The sequence below is a fragment of the Peromyscus eremicus genome, chromosome 15 (genome assembly GCF_949786415.1).
Source record: "Peromyscus eremicus chromosome 15, PerEre_H2_v1, whole genome shotgun sequence".
Lineage (NCBI taxonomy): Eukaryota > Metazoa > Chordata > Mammalia > Rodentia > Cricetidae > Peromyscus > Peromyscus eremicus.
The window spans coordinates 12,191,884-12,210,160 of NC_081431.1; the positions used below are offsets into that span (position 1 = coordinate 12,191,884).

Sequence of the window (18,277 nt, forward strand, 5' to 3'; positions counted from 1 at the left end):
AGACTTATTGTCTCTCAGCTCTGATGGCCCTGAAGTCACGGTGCTGGCAGGGCCGGTTCCTTCTGAGGGCTGTGGGAGCAGCTTGTGGTGGTTCTCAAGCCATCTTCTGCAGCTATGGCTTTGTAGTGCTGTGCTACTCCAACTGCTGCCTCATGAGCAGATGCCGTTTTCCTGTGTGCATATCTGTTTATATGAGAACACAAGCCATTTGGATTAAGGCCCACTAACATGACCTTATTTATGTACAGACATCTCCAAAGCTACAGTCCTCCTGTAGCTTACAGTCTCTCTGCAGTCCATTTGTAGGCCATGCTCCTCTCTTGAAGTCTGCAGATGAACAGATGAACCTGATGATGGAAAGCAGCTCCTGTGTGCATACCATGCACCAGTCTATAGAGCATCTTCTCACATCTCATCTCCCAATCTTCAAAATAATTCTCAGAGGTAGTTAGGCATACATCCCATTACCAGCATGTAGACAAGCCTGCAGAGTCACAGAGGTTCAGTGAGATACAAAAGAATCCCACCAGAGGGCAAATGGTAATAAAATCCAGTATTCTGATTACAGCTCGGCATGATTTACCAAACTCAGCAACCACTTTTAATTGTTCTTCATATCAAAAAAAACTTGTATCAACTGCAGCTAGCTTCTGAAGGCACACTAACTGAACATGGCCATAGTGATGGGGGAGGTTACCTGTGAATTCAGGGTAGAGTCATGATGGAAGCTATGAATGAATCATTATTCTCCGAGTTCAAGGCCAACTTCTATCTATGAAGATACTTTCCACATCTTCTGTGGGGACTCTCATTTAGCAGCCTATCATTTCTTTTTTAAAATGTTACTAACCAATAATATTACCCCTTATAAGAAAATCCATACGCCAGGCCCCACAGCACCCACTCAATGGCTACCATTCTCCCATTACCCACTGTTACAGAACACAGGGACTGCACCATTGGAGGAGGTGTTTAGATGTGCTGGGATTTAAGACCCACCAGGTCTTTCTGACTCCATGGTACTTTGGGATTGTTTTGGGAGGGAAGATTCATATACAATCATCTGATATGGAATAGTCAGGATATATAAGACAAATGAGTAATAAAAATGCAAGTAACCTGATCATGAAAACGAGCAGAATCCTAAGTAGATGCTTTTCAAGGGAAGACACTGAAATGACTCCCAGGTGCACAGAATGATGCTCACAGTTATAATCAGAGAAAAGGAAATTAAGACAAGGAGGCGCTGTCTCACACCTGTTGGGTGATTATCAAAGAGGAAAAAACAAGCATTGGATATGGAAAAGGGAACTTTGTGTACTACTGATGGCAATGTGAACTGGTTTTCATTATATTATCGTTGTTGTTGTTGTTGTTGTTGTTGTTGTTGTGGTGGTGGTGGTATTGCTAGTACTGGAGCCCAGGGCCTCAGGTATGATGGGCAATGCTCTCCCACCAAACTACAGCTACAGCCTACCATGCTCATTACTGAAAACAACACAGAGGCTCTTCAAAACTCCAAAGTAGAGCTGGCATCTATTAAAGTAGAGCTGGGAGTTAGGACTAAAAATATACGATTCCTATGTTCACTGCAGCAGCATTCACAATGGTTAAAAGGAAAAACAATCCAAATGTCCTTTAATAGATAAGTCAATAAAGAAAAAGATTTGTGTATATTCTTCAGTCATTAAAAAAAAGGTAACTCTAGGGGGACTAGAGAGATGACGGCTCAGTATGAATGCATACTGCTCTTGCAATTAGGTGAGGGGGATAACTGCTGGAAAGCCAAAGCAGGGATCACAATTCAATGATGTACTGAGCTGTAGTCTGATAAGACATGAAATGTTAAGTCCTCTGACCACATTTACACACACACAAAACACTAACTGTGGTGATGATGATGTCTTGGTTGTCAACTTAATTGGATCTGGAATCAACTAAGTGATGTGTTTCTGGGCACTTCTCAATTGTACATCCTAGAAAGATTCATTCACGGGGAGAATCTTTGCAGAGTGGGCTCCAGCCTCCAGCAGTGGACCGGGTATAGAGGTCAAAGGGAAAACTGTTGCCTTTTGCCTGTCCTCTTCACCCTTGCTGGGAAGTAGATTGCTGGCATACACCCTACTGCCTACAACGGTGCTGCAATGACCCTCCATTGACGTTGGAACCCAGATTCTTTGGCTTCCAAAGTGCACTGAAGACCAACCTCTCTCCAGAAATTCTCCAGGCCCTCAGTAACAGAATAGGACTGCTGAGGCATTTGGCCTCATGGACTGAGCAGCTAGCACAGGGTTCTCAGTTTCTCCAGTGTGCAGACAGCCACTGTTGGGCTACTCAGGCTGTATTGCACTGGCCAATCTAACTAGTAAATCCCCTTTGTGTTATGTATTCATTCTATGGCGGCTTCTCCTCTAGAGCATCCTGATAGATACAGTAACTATGCAGAGGTAATAGATTACCTTGGTCATAGTAATCATTTTACAATGTGTACATCTACCAAGATACCAAGCTGTATACCTCAAATATATACATTCAGAAGTTTCTAGGAAAAAGCAAAAGAGACTTAAAGTTCTGTTAGCTCCTGTTCTTTAAAGGATCCTCATGCAATCATGATGGATATTTAGCAGTTAACTTGACCCACCATTAACTACTATCCTAGACAACAAACTAAATGAAAGCAAGCCAATTTTAAAAGAGAATGCTTAGCAACTTTGCCAAGTCACACAATACCAAATGAAAAACCCAGAGCTGGGTGCGGTGAACACACCTTTAATCCCGGCACTTGGGAAGCAGAGGCAGACAGATCTAAGTTCAAGTCCAGCCAGAGCTGCCCAGTGAAACCTTCTCTCTAAAACGTAACAATAAAACCCAGGATTCTAGCTATGGTGGTATGAATGAGAACAGCCCCCACAGGCTGTTATATTTGAACGGATTTTTCCCAGTGGGTGGACTGTTTAGGAAGGATTAGGAGGTGTGGCCTTCCTGGAGGAGTTATACCACTGGGGGTGGGCTTTGAGATTTCAAAACCCCACATCAGGCTCAGTTTCTCTCGGTTTCTGGCTCTCTGGCACATGTCTATGGACCAGACACACACTCCAAGCTACTGCTCCAGTGCCATGCCTGCCTGCCTGCCTGCCACCATGGTCCCTGCCATGATTATGAACTAACTCTCTGAAACACCTAATTAAATATGTTCTTCTGTAAGCTGCTTGGTCATGGTGTCTCTTCACAGCAATGGAACACTAAGTTAAGACACTAACCCAACAGTTTCACAAGACCCTATTCTTGGTATAAGCTTGCTAAGGACACCCTCGGTCACTTCCATACATTTGTATTTACTTCAACTCACTTATTTACCAAATCAGACATTGTTAGGTGGTGGGAACATAAAGATGTTTATGCCTCACTAACATACTAATGAGAAAGGCAAGAATACAAAAGTAATTAAATGTGGTAATTTGGTAAGACGCGGTATGGGGGCTCCTAGGACACAAAGAGGGGAGTCTCCAAAAGCCTGGGAGAGAGAACAGACCTAGTTTGCTTGAGCCAATGGGCTCGGGGCTGTGAATCCTCTCTCTTCTAAGGACAGCTCCAGATCCCACTGCCTGGATGCCTCCCAAACAGTTCAAGCTAATCGACTGTCTCACTTGTCCAGAGGACCTGATCCAGTTGGGGTCTCCTCAGCTATTGGTTCATACTTCATGTGTTTCCCCTATTTAGCTATTTGTCCCTGTGTTTTTTCCAACCATGATCTCTACATCTTTCACTCATACAATCCCTCCTCTTTCTCGCTGATTGGACTCCCAGAGCTCCACCTGGGGTTTGGCCGTGGATCTCTGCATCTGCTTCCATCAGTCATTGGATGAGAGTTCTACCATGACAAGATCCTAGCTACCCAGCTCAGTGCTTCACATGGGGCTGGGAGGAGAGGTAGGGTCTGCGTGGTTGGGGCCCAACCCTGGAGAGGTTCTTCATCTCTGAGGACCAACTTCCCCATCTTGGTCAGAAGAGAACACAAAAGTGTGCTGGTATGAAGAAATGGAAGTTTCAAGGTGCCTAACAAAACCTGGCACTATTCATAGTACTGGCTTTAGGGTCAGCAGACCTAAAATAATTTCCACAGGCATTAAATCACAGTGCTCTAACTGAACATGTGATAAGAAATTCTAGGAAAGGAAAACTAGATGTTGGAGCATACACATGTAACAGCTGAGGCAGAGAATTGTGAGTTTAAGGCCAGCCATGTCTACACAGGCAGACCTTGTTTAAAAAACAAAAACAGAACAAGAGAGTAAAGCTTTGCAGAGAAACCAAGACCCACAGCCACTCACCTCCCTTTCACGGTCCCAGAAAACACAGGGATGCACACACCCTAACTTAAGATTCCAGGAGCGGTGTCCTGCTAATCTCGGCCTGTACTCTGGGGTCTGTCTGGGCATTTACTCCCACAGTGTGGTTTACACAGAACTACCATGCAATCCAAGCACCCGCTCTCAGGAAAGCTGGTCCTTTTCATGTGCTAACCCCGACTTGGTTTACAAGTGGTGCTATGAAACACCCGCTTGTTCCATTGTCCATTGTGAAGATGCCCCTCCCCCACGTACAAAATACTGCTGAGACAATAACTATTGACAAAGCCTAAGTTGCCCAGTTTTACTGCACATGATTTAAGACTGAGCAGGCTACAGGCCAATGGGGAAATGTGTGGTTTGTCACCTAAACACTAGTAAGCCTTCCTGGAATCCAAATACCAGCCACTTCAACAATAATTGCACAAGAGCCAAGATCATTTTGAAGAAGCATTTATCCGCACAATACTACAGAGCCCAGCTAATGTTCCTGGAACACGTCATTGGCCTCAGGTCAAGCTGTCCCACTGGGCTTACTTTGTACCTGTGGGACATTATTTTACTGGTAGAGATTCTATTGTTATGTTCTCATTCCCAAGAGAAAAGGAGAGGGCACATCCGAGTCCCAAAGCATGTCCTAGATCACCGGGCCCCTGTAGGTTAAGCCACGGCCTCTATCACTCTGACCCAAATCAGTCCTCCAGGGTCAAAGGTCCCTCCCTTGGTCCCACTCGCTCTGCTTAAAACCAACAGAGGAAGGAGAAGCCCTTTCCTGAGCCTCTCTTCACCTCCACAACAGATCTCATCTCTAATACTCTTCTTCCTGGTGGTAAATGGACATGGATCAGTTAGGATCTCACAGCACATGCACTCACTACGCAGCACACAACAGTCAAAGGCAGGCCCGCTGCAAAGAGGAACTATTCCACAGCTATGTTCTCCCACTGAACAAACACCTTTTTCTGTTTAAAAAACAAAAACATTTTTTTCTCAGCTTTCCGGCTAAAATCAAGTGTAAGAATCATCCTTTAAAAATGTACATGTGGGGGGTGGGAGGAGGGAGGAGATGGGATCTGTGGTATGTAGAGCGAGTAGAAAATTTCTTAATAAAGAAAAATGGAAGAAAAAAAAAAAAAAAAAAAAAGAAGCCAGGCAGTGGTGGCACATGCCTTTAATCCCAGCACTCAGGAGGCAGAGGCAGGCGGATCTTTGTGAGTTCGAGATCAGCCTGGTCTACAAAGCGAGTTCCAGGAAAGGCGCAAAGCTACACAGAGAAACCCTGTCTCGAAAATCCAATAAAATAAAATAATAAATAAATAAAAAGACTGGGAACAAGACAAAAAAAGTACATGTAATGTTACAAAAAAGAAAAATATAGGTATAGACATTTACAAACCGCAAAGGCAGTGAGATCATTTCCCTTACTGTAACTGAGAGTAAAATGAAATATAAAAAAATAAGCCGGGTGGTGGTGGCGCACGCCTTTAATCCCAGCACTCGGGAGGCAGAGCCAGGCGGATCTCTGTGAGTTCGAGGCCAGCCTGGGCTACCAAGTGAGTTCCAGGAAAGGTGCAAAGCAACACAGAGAAACCCTGTCTCGAAAAACCAAAAAAAAAAAAAAAAAAAAAAAAAAAAAAAAAGAAATATAAAAAATATAAAAATGGGGGTGACTAGAGAGATGGCTCAGCTCTTCCAGAGGACCTAGGTTCAATTCCCAGCATCCACATGGCAGCTCAAAACTGTCTTTAACTCCAGTTCCAGGGAATCCGACACCCTCACACATTTATACACGCAGGCAAGACAACGATGCACATAAAATAAATAAAAAATAAAGGACTGGGAAAATGGCTCTCTAAGACATGAGTCGAGCACAGCACCCACATAAGGAGTGGTACACAGGGTGACAAGACGATTCGGTGGGAAGGGTCACTTGTCACCCTCACGACCACAGTTCAATCCCTGAGACCGACATGGTGGAAGGAGAGAACCAACTGCCTCAAGTTATTCTCCACCATACTCATACCAAGTCATCTGCACATGTGCACATACACACACACACACACACACACACACACACTTAAAATAATTTAAACAACCCTCTTAAAACATCAAACCAACACATTCAATAACCATTGAGCCATAAAACAACTTACAATCTAGGTGCAAACATCTGGATTTACAATACTATATTTTTTCACAGACTTCTTCATCCACTTTATTTTCTTCTTCAAGGTTTCACGGCCTTGTTTTAAAATATACCGAAAATATCTACAATCTAAAAAATAAAACAAAATAAAAGTTTTAATGTTTATCAATTAAGTATATTTCTACATACTATATATACTACATACTATACTACACTATACTTTTAAATTTTGCTTCAGTCCTAGACACTAATGATTCACTTGCGTCACAATGTAAAAAGTAACTATTTGAGAACCAAGTTCTCCCATTAAACAAACACTTTTTCTGTTTAAGAAACAAAAACACTCCTTTCTCAGCTTTCTGGCTAAAATCAAATCTAAGAATCACCCTTTAAAACGTACACGTAAAAGGCATCCTGTAAAAGCTTCACCAATGAAAGCGAGTACTGGCTGCGAAGGCATAGCTCGCCCATAACCACTTCAACTCCTTTTCCACTGTTCCCATATTACATACACCCACTTATTAAGGAGCCTTCCAAAAGCTAATTTACCCTAGCCCAGCTTCCCTCTCAATGCCAGCTTGCAAATCAGCTACAGTGGCGTCTCTCACAGTAAGAAAGTTTTCTGTAGAAAGCGGGAATGGGGAAGATTAGAATAAATACATTATAGATTAGAAACGATCAAACCCAGTTCCTTCTGGTCTTCCAGCAAGCAGTGGACGGACAGATATCACACTGTGACCAAGGTGCCTAGTGCTCCTGAGAGTGTCTACCTGCCCTTCAGTCTCACAAGGCAAAGATGACACTTGTCAAGGGTTTCAGAGAAGTCAATTTCGAAAAGAAAAATGTAAGCTTGCTGTGATGAGACTTCTGTCCACCCATCCATCCATGAATGCATGCAGTTCTAGGGACTGAACCTAAGGTCTTGCACATGCTAGGCAAATGTTGTATCACTGAGCTCCCTAACCCCGGCATCTTTTACTTTGATTTTAAGGATTTTGTTTATGTATGCTTGTGTGTGTATACAAACACCACGTATTTTTGGGTGCCTGCAGAGGCCAGAAGAGAGTGCTGGAGTTCAGGCAGTCGTCCACCACCCAATATGGGTGCTGAGAACTGAACTTGGATCCTTTGTGAGAACAGCAAGCATTGGTAACCACTGAGCCATCTCTTCAGTCCCTGCTACAGGCCTCGTTTTTACTTTTAGTTTTAAGAAAGGGTCCCACTGAGTTACCTATCCAGGCTGGCCTTGAAGTTACTGTGTAACCCAGGCAGGCTTTAAACTTGCAATTCTCCTACTTCAACCTCCCAAGTAACTGGAATTACTGGTCTGTACCGCCAGGCCTACCTATAATTATTTATATTAAACAAAACAATCACAAATCATACGAAAATTAACTGTATTATATCCTCAGCTGACGTTCATCTATCTTTCCTAAGAAAATGCTAGGTTATCTACCATAACTACAATACCCCCCATCTACCATCCTTGAAGACACATGCTAGTGATAGGGGCTATAGGGCCTGTGGTGCTACTAAAATGATTTGTGGTGTTTCTTTTGAGACAGATCTAGCTGTGTTGTCCAGGCTTGCATATAATTCCTAGGTTCAAATGATCTTCCTCCCACAGCCTCCTCAGTATCTGGAAGTAAGGCACTAATTTGTATTCAGAAACATAACATACTACTTTACAGAAGAAGTTAAATACAGCGAGATTTCTGCTTTTACCTATATAGAAAACTGGAAAGAATTTCACCCTATTCCAACACCAACAACTGCATAAACTTTGTGAGAGCTTAAGTAGGAAGGGAATTGGGTTGCTAACTGTGAGGAAAGGTCCGTCCAAAGAGAAAAGGGCCTGCCTTGCTTTCCACACAGCATGGGATGAAGGACAGCTGTCACACCCACTCTAAGACAAAGCAGAAGCTGACCAAGATGGAATATGGGGATGTAATGATGATGGCCAGAGCAAGAAGGAAACTTAGCTCAGTGCCAGAACCAACCCCAATGGGAGAAAGGTGCCCATTCTCAAGAAGAGCCATGCCTCATACTTCTAGAATACTTGAGAACTCATAGAGCCCTCCAGGAGATGTTCACTTGGTATTTACAATCCTGTTAACAAATAAGGAAAAGAGCCATGTTTACAATGTGCATTTCACACAGAAGGCCACCATAGGTCACGACTTGGCCTAAGTGACAAGTAAGAAGACTAGAAACTTTCCTGGGCCTTCAGTGCCCTGAGCCGTCTGTACTGTACTCAGTGTTCAGAAAGTGAAGCATAGTAGGCATTATTAGAAATGGCATTTTTCAGCTCTGTTCTCATTAATCCCCCTTTTCTCATAAAATCAACCTCTTCCTACTCTTAGTAACTCTAAGAAACATACCAATTCTCATTCCACAAGAGATGCACATGGGTGTGAGCCTCAGGATCTCACTGCACGTTATACAAACACAAACAAAGGCAAACCCTGCTGGCACAGGGCTCCCCAGCAATCACTGCAGCACTCCTTTCTTATTTCAGTGTGCTCCACCACCCACGCCAGTGGTGCAAAGCAGGTGAGCATTTTACTGGCCAAAATATCCCATAATAAAAGACCAGTTTCCTCTTTTTAGAAGACTCGCTATTGATAGGTGGTATTTCATTCTTTACAGGACAGGAGAGTGAATATAACATGAAGCTAATAAAGAACACTGAGGCCAATGAAGAGCATCCTTCTGCTTTCTGAGATGCCCACAAGCTCAGTAAATCTACACAGCAAGGCCCAACAGAGTCTGCACAGTGTATTTTAGGCACCGAACTCAAGTCAGGGCATGGACGCCAACCGCACAGTTCACAGGATCCCTCCTAAGCTCTTATCACAATTCTGCTCAGGGCTCACACTCTCATCCCAGTCCTTTCTCAAGCATCTAAAACCCCTAGGCATCATACTGGGCAAGACGAACAACTGACTGGGCCCTCCTTCTAGCTTCTGCTACATCCAAATAAACAGAGAAGAAAACCACAGACCTTTTCCTAAAAGGATTCCTGCTACAAACGCTTTCTCACAAGCCAAGCCAGTGTCTGCCTTCCAGTCGCTCTTTGCCCAAAAGCAGCTGAAGTGAAAGGCTGGCCACCAGCTTCTCCTAGACTTCCACTCTTCTTCCACCCACGCCAGATGGCTTCTGGAAGGAAACACGTGAAAAAGACAAGTCAGTTAATGGAAAGCTGTCATGAGAAGCTGAACGTGAGCAGTCTCTAAGACGATAGCGGAGAAGTTCCTGGACTAACTTCTGAGCACGGCCATGACAGGAGCATGGGGCAAGCCCATGTTCACTCTGTTCTGTCTCAGCAGAGTGCTCCACAGCATGGACACTGAGTTCAAATCCTGGAACTCTCAGATCCTCCACATCTCCAATCACATGCTCCCTTTCTGAGCCTCAATTTCTTCCATGGCGGAAATAGGTATTTTCTAGCATTTTTATTAGGAGCAAATTAGCCCAACAGTACAGCAGATCCCCCATAAAGCTCCTTGGCACAGTGTCTGCTACACAGTAACTGTCAGCTATTATCATAATCACTTAAAAGGTACTGTACAGCCTTAGATACAATTAAATGCTACCAAAGTTACTATGCCAATTCAGATGCCATTATTACAAAAACATACAAGTACACGAGCCTGATGCTGAGCCAAGCAAACTAAGCGTCACCAACAGTGTACCGTGTAAACTGAGTAATGAGTACTTAACACCCTGGCAGCCCTTGTGGTAGAACCGGAGACCCAATGTGTGACCAGTACGTGTCTTGGCCTTCAGGAACCCTACGGTCCAGTAGGTGTAAATGGAACTTTCGATCTGTGAAGTGACTGGTAGTGACTGTGCCAGCAATCACACTGCCGTAGTGTGAACGCACTCTTCAGACTCCTTTACAATGGGGGGGGGGCACCGGGCCTGGACATGAGGTGCTCAGTCACAAACTGGACTGGTGCCTTTAAGAGCCCCAGACAGCAGCTGCCTGGGTTCCCTCACCATGTGAGGGAACAGCAAGCAGGCACTGGGAACAAGGAAACAGGGCTTCATCAGACACAAATCTGCTGCTCCTTCACCTCTGACTTCTCTGCTACCAGAACTTTTTCAGGAAAAAAAAAAAAAAAAAAAGTCTTCAGCTCTCTGTAAAAACCACCTAGTTCCAGCACTCTTCTATCTCCATGGCTGTCAAAACATGGTCCAAGAATAAAGTGGTGTGAGGGGAAAATTCCAAGAAAACAAGACAGGAGTCTTGTGACCTCAGTTTCTTCAAAAACACGGAACTGTTCCTGGACTGTGTCTGCGTGCCCCTCCGGGTACAGCGGATAAGAATGAGTTTATTTCAGCCATTGCTACTCATGTGCCTCTATGGAAAAATGTTCTTCCACATGTATCTTGTCCCTGTGACTGGACACTTTACTCAGGTGACTCTTCTTAACCCTCAGAGTATAAACTGTCTGATGCTCTGAATAAAGTTGACTACTGCATAAGACTTTAGTCTGCCTCATTTTTAGGCCCCATCTCCCTGGTTCAAGCCACAACTAGAGCGGTAAACACAGGGTAAAGTTAGTTCTACTCCCGAAGCACGTATCCCCAAATACGGGATTTACTTACCACCCAAACTAGAGATAGCATTCAAGTAAAGCTTAACTCTGGGAGGCCTCTCTTCTCACATACGGAGTACACATGAGCAGGGCCACGCCTTTTCTCACACCCAGAATGTGGTGCTGACAATATGCATGGGCAGGTGCAGCATCACTTTAAGATGCATGTAAAATTAATTATAAAATAAAAACATTTAAAAAAAAATTATAAGCACAAGGTTTCACAAAATCAAAACCAAAAAATGCACGTTAAGATGCAGTGTTGACTTTGCTAACATGAAACATATGCATAGAATTTATGTGTATTAGGCTTATGATTTTGTATTTTCTAGCCTCTGATACTCAGAAAAAAAAGAGCTAAAGATCTTATACAGGAAATGCAAAAATATGAAGTTAAAAACTTTAAAAGCAACAGCTAAAATGTGGTGACTAATACTTATGATAAACCAGTGATAAATGCTGCTTCTCACTTACTCCATTAGTGTCTGCTTCAGATACTTTGCCAAGTATTTCCAGGCAGTTATGTTCTTAGTGCATCCAGCAAAATCCAGGACTTCAAACAGCACAGCCAAGCCCAGCTTCCGGTGTTCTTCTGTCTCTGCAATGGTCACAGAAGCCCAAGCTTAGAGCAGGCACTGGAGAGGCTCACAGAGCTAAGATGACACACCAAGTGAACAAATTCATTATGTTCACTGTCCTGGGGTGAGCTGAAAGTTAATGACTAAGGTGGCGAGCCTCTTCTGGAGTTATACCCCTCTATTGAAATACCTCCTACCTTATTTGGCATTTTTGGTATACATGGGTTGAGACCTACAGACTTTGAGCAACTGACCTAAACAAGCTGACTTCCTTCTAAGACATACATTCTTTACTATACTGCACTACAGCCCTCAAGGGGTTAACAAGAGGCAAATCACAGAAGTGAAGGGCATTCTGTCCTCCTGCTTCCAAAGTCTCTCCACGAGAACCGGACGGCACGCATTTTAAGCTTTGTGAGCTGTGGATGCGGAATCTCGGTTGCAGCTGCAGTTCTACAGTCATAAAGCCAAAGCAGCCACCAGCATTCCAGGAGGGGTGGGTGCAAGTGAATTTAGCTTGTGAGAACAGGAGATGAGTAGACGTGGCCCCTGGACCATGGATGGCTGGTCCTCCCTCTAGTCTACATGCACAAATGAGTATAAAACACAGTTTTACCTGATTTTCTAAGCAACATATGGAATTCTAACATTAGTGGATGAGATGGCACAATCTCGTGTAAAATCTGAAAGAGAAAATGGTATTGTAATTTATACACTATATATACAGACATTTCTCAAATTCTAGCTTATTTTCATGTAAAATTCTAACTGGCTAATATGCTCTCAGCAAATGAGTTAAGGACTTAAAAAGTACTTTGCTTTCATCCGGTTTCAATCTGAACAGAAGGTATTCTCTGAAAAGTTACTTTAGAAAACAAAAGTCCAGGAGCTGGTTCAGTGGGAAAGTGCTCACTGTGCGGGCACAGGGACCGAGCTCAGCTCCTCAGCACCACAGAAACAGAAAAATGAAGGGAAAAAATTAAAATAATACGGTGGAGAACAACACAGGAAGACACCTAACAGATCCTAGCCTCCACACGTACATGTGTAGGGACGCTGAAGTATACCCACACAGTAAGCACGAGGACCACACACTCATCCCTACAACTCGGGCACATGTGGAGTCTCAGCACTGCAGAAGCAGAGTCAGAGACCAGCCAGCCTAGACGACTTGGTGAGTTCCAGGGAGAAAACCTTCTTTATGAATAAGATAGGCCAGGTGTGGTGTTGTATGCCTTTAATTCCAGCACTTGGGAGGTAGAGGGCGGTGAATCTCTGTTAGTTTAAGGCCAGCTGGTCTACACAAGAGAGTTCCAGGCCAGCCAGGGCTACACAACAAGGCACTCTCTCAACAAAAAAAAAAAATTAAGGAAACAAACAAGGTAGATAGCTCTTGAAAAAGGACACCTGAGGTTGATCTCTGGCATGTGCAAACTCGCGATCTCTCTCTCTCTCTCTCTCTCTCTCTCTCTCTCTCTCTCTCTCTAATTCATCTATATTCTCCCTTCCTTACCCTCTCAAAATCCCTGCTAACAAAATGGTAAGGTTTACTGGAAGAAATAGATGGAGTAAACAGGCTTTTATTTGTATCTTACACAAATCTATACTGCTTGCCAACTTAAAAACTTCAAAGATGTTGCTTTTAGAAAGAATAAAAGAAGACATTACAAAGCCTACTTGTAATCCCAGCACTCTGGAGGCAGAGGCAGGAGATCAGGACCTCAAGCCCAGACCAGGCTGAAGAACGAGTTTGAAGCCAGTCTCTAACTACATGACACCAAGTCTCGAGAACAAAATCAAAGAACTCACATGGAAAATACCATGCCGCTCAGAAAATATCACAGAAGATTTACATAAGACAAAAACTCAAAAGGGCAGAGAGCAATTTTAGAGAATATACTCAAACAAAACACACTAAAAAGCCTGTGAATATTTTAAACAGTTCTTCTGTAAAATAAGGAGAAACTTAAAGATTTTATTTTTTAAGAATACAAAGAACTATTTTATGACTGGAACAAACAGGATTTGAAGTAGCATTATCTCACATTTGAAAACACTTTAAAAAGGAGTTTGAGTCAACAAGATGACTCCGTGGGTGAAGGTGCTTGCTGCGCTGTGCCTGGCAGTCTGAGTTTGAACCCTGGGGATCGGAAGGTAGAGAGAGACCGACTCCTACAAGTTATCATCTCACCTCCACAAGTGCATGGTGACACACATACACACACTTGGACACAGACAAAATAAATTCATCTAAAAAGTGAATTCATGCCTGCCCCTTTCTGAAGAGAAAGAAGGAGTGCATCCAGAAGAAGGTGATGTGGGTGGGGAGGGGCTGGGAGGAGAAGGGAGGGGAACTGTTTGGGATGTAATGTATGAGAAGGGAAAAAAATTGAGTTCATTCTGTTTCCTGGGATACTTTGACTTGATTTCCAACAAAACAAAAAGCAAATTGTGTCTGTTTCTATTGGTGGTTTTGTAAAAGGTCAATGAAGCAAAGTCAGAATAAATACTGACACATCAATAACAGAAGTTATTAAACTTGGTTGCAACAGTCACATTTTTTCATGATTTATCTATGAATGTCTCAATTCACTTAAAGTATTTCATTGAAACACATGTACTGTTATGGCAAACAAGTGCCGTGTGGCAGTCAACACGTTCTTGTGAAGTTAAGCACACCCACGTAACTACCACCCAGATGAGTTTCAGGAGCTCTCAGCCATGGCTCTTCAGTGCCGCCTGTCTGCGTCTGCTTCGTGTGCTATTCCTCCCTGTCTTCCTGACTCCAACCACACCTGCACAGCTCTTCCCACCGAGCCCCGACAGATCTTTCTGCACTTTCACCCCTCACTTGCGCTTTTCCCTGCACCTATGGCGCTGATCCTCATTTTGCTACAACAGACCTTAGACTATCGACCATATTCTTTTTTTTTTTTTAAAGATTTATTTATTATGTATACAGTGTTCTGCCTGTATGTATGCCTGCAGGTCAGAAGAGGGCACCAGATCTCATTACAGATGGATGTGAGCCACCATGTGGTTGCTGGGAATTGAACTCAGGACCTATGGAAGAGCAGCCAGTGCTCTTAACCTCTGAGCCATCTCTCCAGCCCCTCGACCATATTCTTAGCTCCTAATACTTGGTTTCTCAGAAGAAAAAATAGCATTTCTCTCTAATTATTTTATCTTAAACATAAATAAGTGTTCAAGCCTGTCCCTCTGCATCCCAGCATTTGGGAGGCTGAAGGGCTGGAGCTCAGTAGTTAAAGATGTGCTTAACATGCTGGGGAGCCTAGGTTCAGGACGGGAGGGAGGGAATGCCTACACTCAACACACACACCCCTACCTAATTGTTCTTAAAAAGGCAAAAGACTTGAATAGACATTACTCACAGATGGTAATAAATGGCCAAGAAGCACATGAAGAGATGTTCTACCATGACTAGTGATTAGGGAAACACAAATCTAAACTGCAATGAGACATCATTTCACACCCACTAGAATAACCTATGATCTGAAAGCAAGGGGTGGGATAAAGAGTTGGCAAGGACGTGGAAGGCCTGGACTCTCCTCTGTTCCTAGCAGGACACACAGAAGACACAGCTGCTCTGGGAAGCAGTTTGATGATTCCCCCAAATGTTCCGCAAACAATCCGCATATCATCCAGCAATGTCACCCCTAGGTGTACACCTAAATGACTAAAAGCAAGCACTCAAACACTCCCACAGCAATCTCCTCCACAGCACTGCTGACCACAGTCAGATAGGACACAACCTGGGCATCTGTCAGCAGGTGACTGAGCCAGCCAAAGGTGTTCTGTAGGCACAGTCAAACACTTAGCCTCTCAAAGAACAGCAGCTCCAAAATGCTGCAACCCGAGAGACCATGGAATTAGAACCACACAAAAGACAAATGCTGTGTGACTCTGCCCTAGAGGAGGTATCTGGAACAGGCAGATTCATTAAGGAGAAGACAGATGTCCAGGGTATCAAAGAGGCAGTAACAGCAACTTACTGTCTAAACTTTGTGATAATAAAAACATCAAAAATTGTGGTGATGACAGCAAGAAATCATTAAGTTTTAATGTTAACTATTACTTAAGGTGAAAAGTTTTGATATGCATATTTATCATAATAAAAAAATTTACAAATACTATATAATAACCCCAAACATGAACTATTTTGTAATAAATTTATCAAAATAATACACCAGAAAGTAAAATATTTCAGAAAAAAATGAAGACCTAGAGACATGTCACGTTCCATTTGGGAACCTCAATCTCATTAAGACGTCAATTCTTGGGGCTGGAAAAATGGCTCAGTTAAGAGCTTGCTGCTCTTTCAGACGACCAGAGTTCAGTTCCCAGCTGCCATGTCAGGTGACTCACCAGTGCCTGTAACTCCAAGCCCAGAGGCTCCAGTGCCCTCTTCCAGTCGCCTCGGGCATCTGCACTCATGTGCACAGCTCCACACATGCATACGTAGTTAAACAAAAAAAGAGTAAAAGGAAAAGAAGGCTGGGCTGCATTTTAGAAACTGGACTGTGAAGCTTTGCGCTTCCTCTTTTCAGCCAGTGCCAAGTGACGGGCATCTCCTGAGACAACTGGCACCATCGCAGCAAGACCAGGGGTAAGACAAAGCCCTACCACAAGGAGGCGGAAGGATGAGCTGGGACAGCCTGCTGCCAACACTAAGATTGGCCCTCATTGTATACACATAGTCCGAGTTCACGGAGGCAGTAAGAAGTGCCCTAAGACTGGATGTGGGGAACTTTTCCTGGGGCTCTGTGTGTTGTACTCGCAAAACAAGGATCACTGATATTGTCTACAATGCATCCAATAACGAGCTGGTCCACACCAAGACCCTGGTGAAGAACTGCACTGTGCTTTTCTACAACACACCATACCGACAGTGGTATGAGTCTCACTATGCGCTGTCCCTGGGCCGCAAGAAGGGGGCCAAGCTGACTCCTGAGGAGAAAGAAATATTAAACAAAAAATGATCAAAGAAACTCCAAAAGAAGTATGATGAAAAGAAAAAGAATCAGAAAATCAGAAGTCCTCTGGAGGAACAGTTCCACCAGGGCAAGCTTCTCGCCTGTATTGCCTCAAGACCAGGCCAGTGTGGCAGAGCAGATGGCTATGTGCTAGAAGGCAAGGAGCTGGAGTTCTATCTGAGGAAGATCAAGGCCCAGAAAGGCAAGTAAATCATCATTCATAGCTCATGTAACAAAGGTGCTTATTGTTTTATAATATATATATTTATATATATAAAAGGTGCCAGTTCTTTCAAAATTGATCTACAGATTCAAAATCCCTCCAAGACTTTTGTTTCTATAGCAACATACTGATTTTTTAAATGTATATAAAAAGTCAAACGACCGAGAAAATGCAGAAAAAATTTTAAAATGGACAGATTAATGTAATTTTCATGTGATTCCAAGACTTCCTCAGTTACAGTGACCATGCTATTGGTACAATGACAGAAATATATATCATCAGGGCCAAACGACCGTAAAGCTCCCAATGGAGAAGACAGGCCTTTTCAAAACGTAGTGCTAGACCAGCCAAGTAGAGAAAAAATAACCCTGAATCTTACACCTCACAGTACACAAAAATAACCCATCACAGACCTTTAGCATAAAACCATTTAGCATATCTAAAAAAATGAAACATAAAAGCGAACCGTTAGTTTGGAAGACCAAAAATTTCTCAGATAAAAGGCACTAAGCCATAAAAGGAAACTGAAATTTGGACATCATTGAGATTTCTGCTCTCTGAAAGACACTGTTAAGAAATGGAACATATAGTATTATGTATATATAATACAGAGAGGCATGGATAGAAACATACTGTGGTGATTTAAAAGAAAATGGCCCCAAAGGGAGTGGCATTATTAGGAGGTGTGGCCTTGTTGGAGGAAGTGTGTCACCGTGGGGGCGGGCTTTGAGGTCTCTTTTGCTCAAGCTTCCCTCAGTGTGACTTTCAGTTGACTTCCTGTTGCCTGCAAGATGTAGGACTCTCAGCTATTTCTCCAGCACCACATCTGCCTGCATGCCACCATGCTCCCCATCATGATGATAATGGACTGAACCTCTGAAATGGTAAGTGAGCCACCCCAATTAGATGTTTTCTTTATAAGAGTTGCCGTGGTCATAGTATCCCAAACTAAGACATACCACACTCACAGTGGTACAGTGGATGCTTAGACTACTGAAGGAACTCATTCAATCCCCAGCACCAAGAAGACTTAAAACACACACACACACACACACACACACACACACACACACACACACACACACAGAGGCAAGCAAAGAGCCATAGACAAAAAAGGCCCATACATCTAACAAATGCATATCTAACAATTATATCTAAATTACATAAAATCTCCCCAGTTGGTAATAAAAACACCCCCAAGAAACACACAAAATATCTAAACAAACTGTTGACAAATAAATACAAGGAAATAGTGAGCAGCTCCCAAAAGATGCTCAGCATCAGTCAGGTAACTTCGAATTAAAGTCACATGAGACCCCAATACAGCACTACAGTGGCCATGATCTTCAGGATGGAGGCAGGGGAGCTAGAGACTGAACTTTT

The 18,277-nt window shown here is 43.3% G+C and overlaps 1 protein-coding gene and 1 pseudogene across 4 annotated transcripts in view; one reads left to right on the top strand and one right to left on the bottom strand.

The window, feature by feature from the left end:
- Positions 1 to 255: 255 nt before the first annotated feature.
- Taf1a (TATA-box binding protein associated factor, RNA polymerase I subunit A) overlaps positions 256 to 18,277 on the bottom strand; it is a 37,146-nt gene continuing 19,124 nt past the window's right edge. The window contains exons 8-12 of one of the 4 annotated variants that reach the window (XM_059280650.1): positions 12,294 to 12,360; positions 11,574 to 11,697; positions 9,500 to 9,654; positions 6,503 to 6,624; positions 256 to 484 (exon numbers count right to left, since the gene is read on the bottom strand). In XM_059280650.1, coding sequence (XP_059136633.1) covers positions 6,506 to 6,624; positions 9,500 to 9,654; positions 11,574 to 11,697; positions 12,294 to 12,360 — 465 coding nt within the window. In that variant the 3' untranslated portion in view covers positions 256 to 484; positions 6,503 to 6,505. Of the gene's footprint in view, positions 485 to 6,502; positions 6,625 to 9,499; positions 9,655 to 11,573; positions 11,698 to 12,293; positions 12,361 to 18,277 lie in introns of those variants that run through there. The other 3 variants (XM_059280651.1, XM_059280652.1, XM_059280653.1) reach the window with 3 other exon arrangements.
- LOC131925645 (small ribosomal subunit protein eS8-like) lies at positions 14,399 to 16,881 on the top strand (annotated as a pseudogene).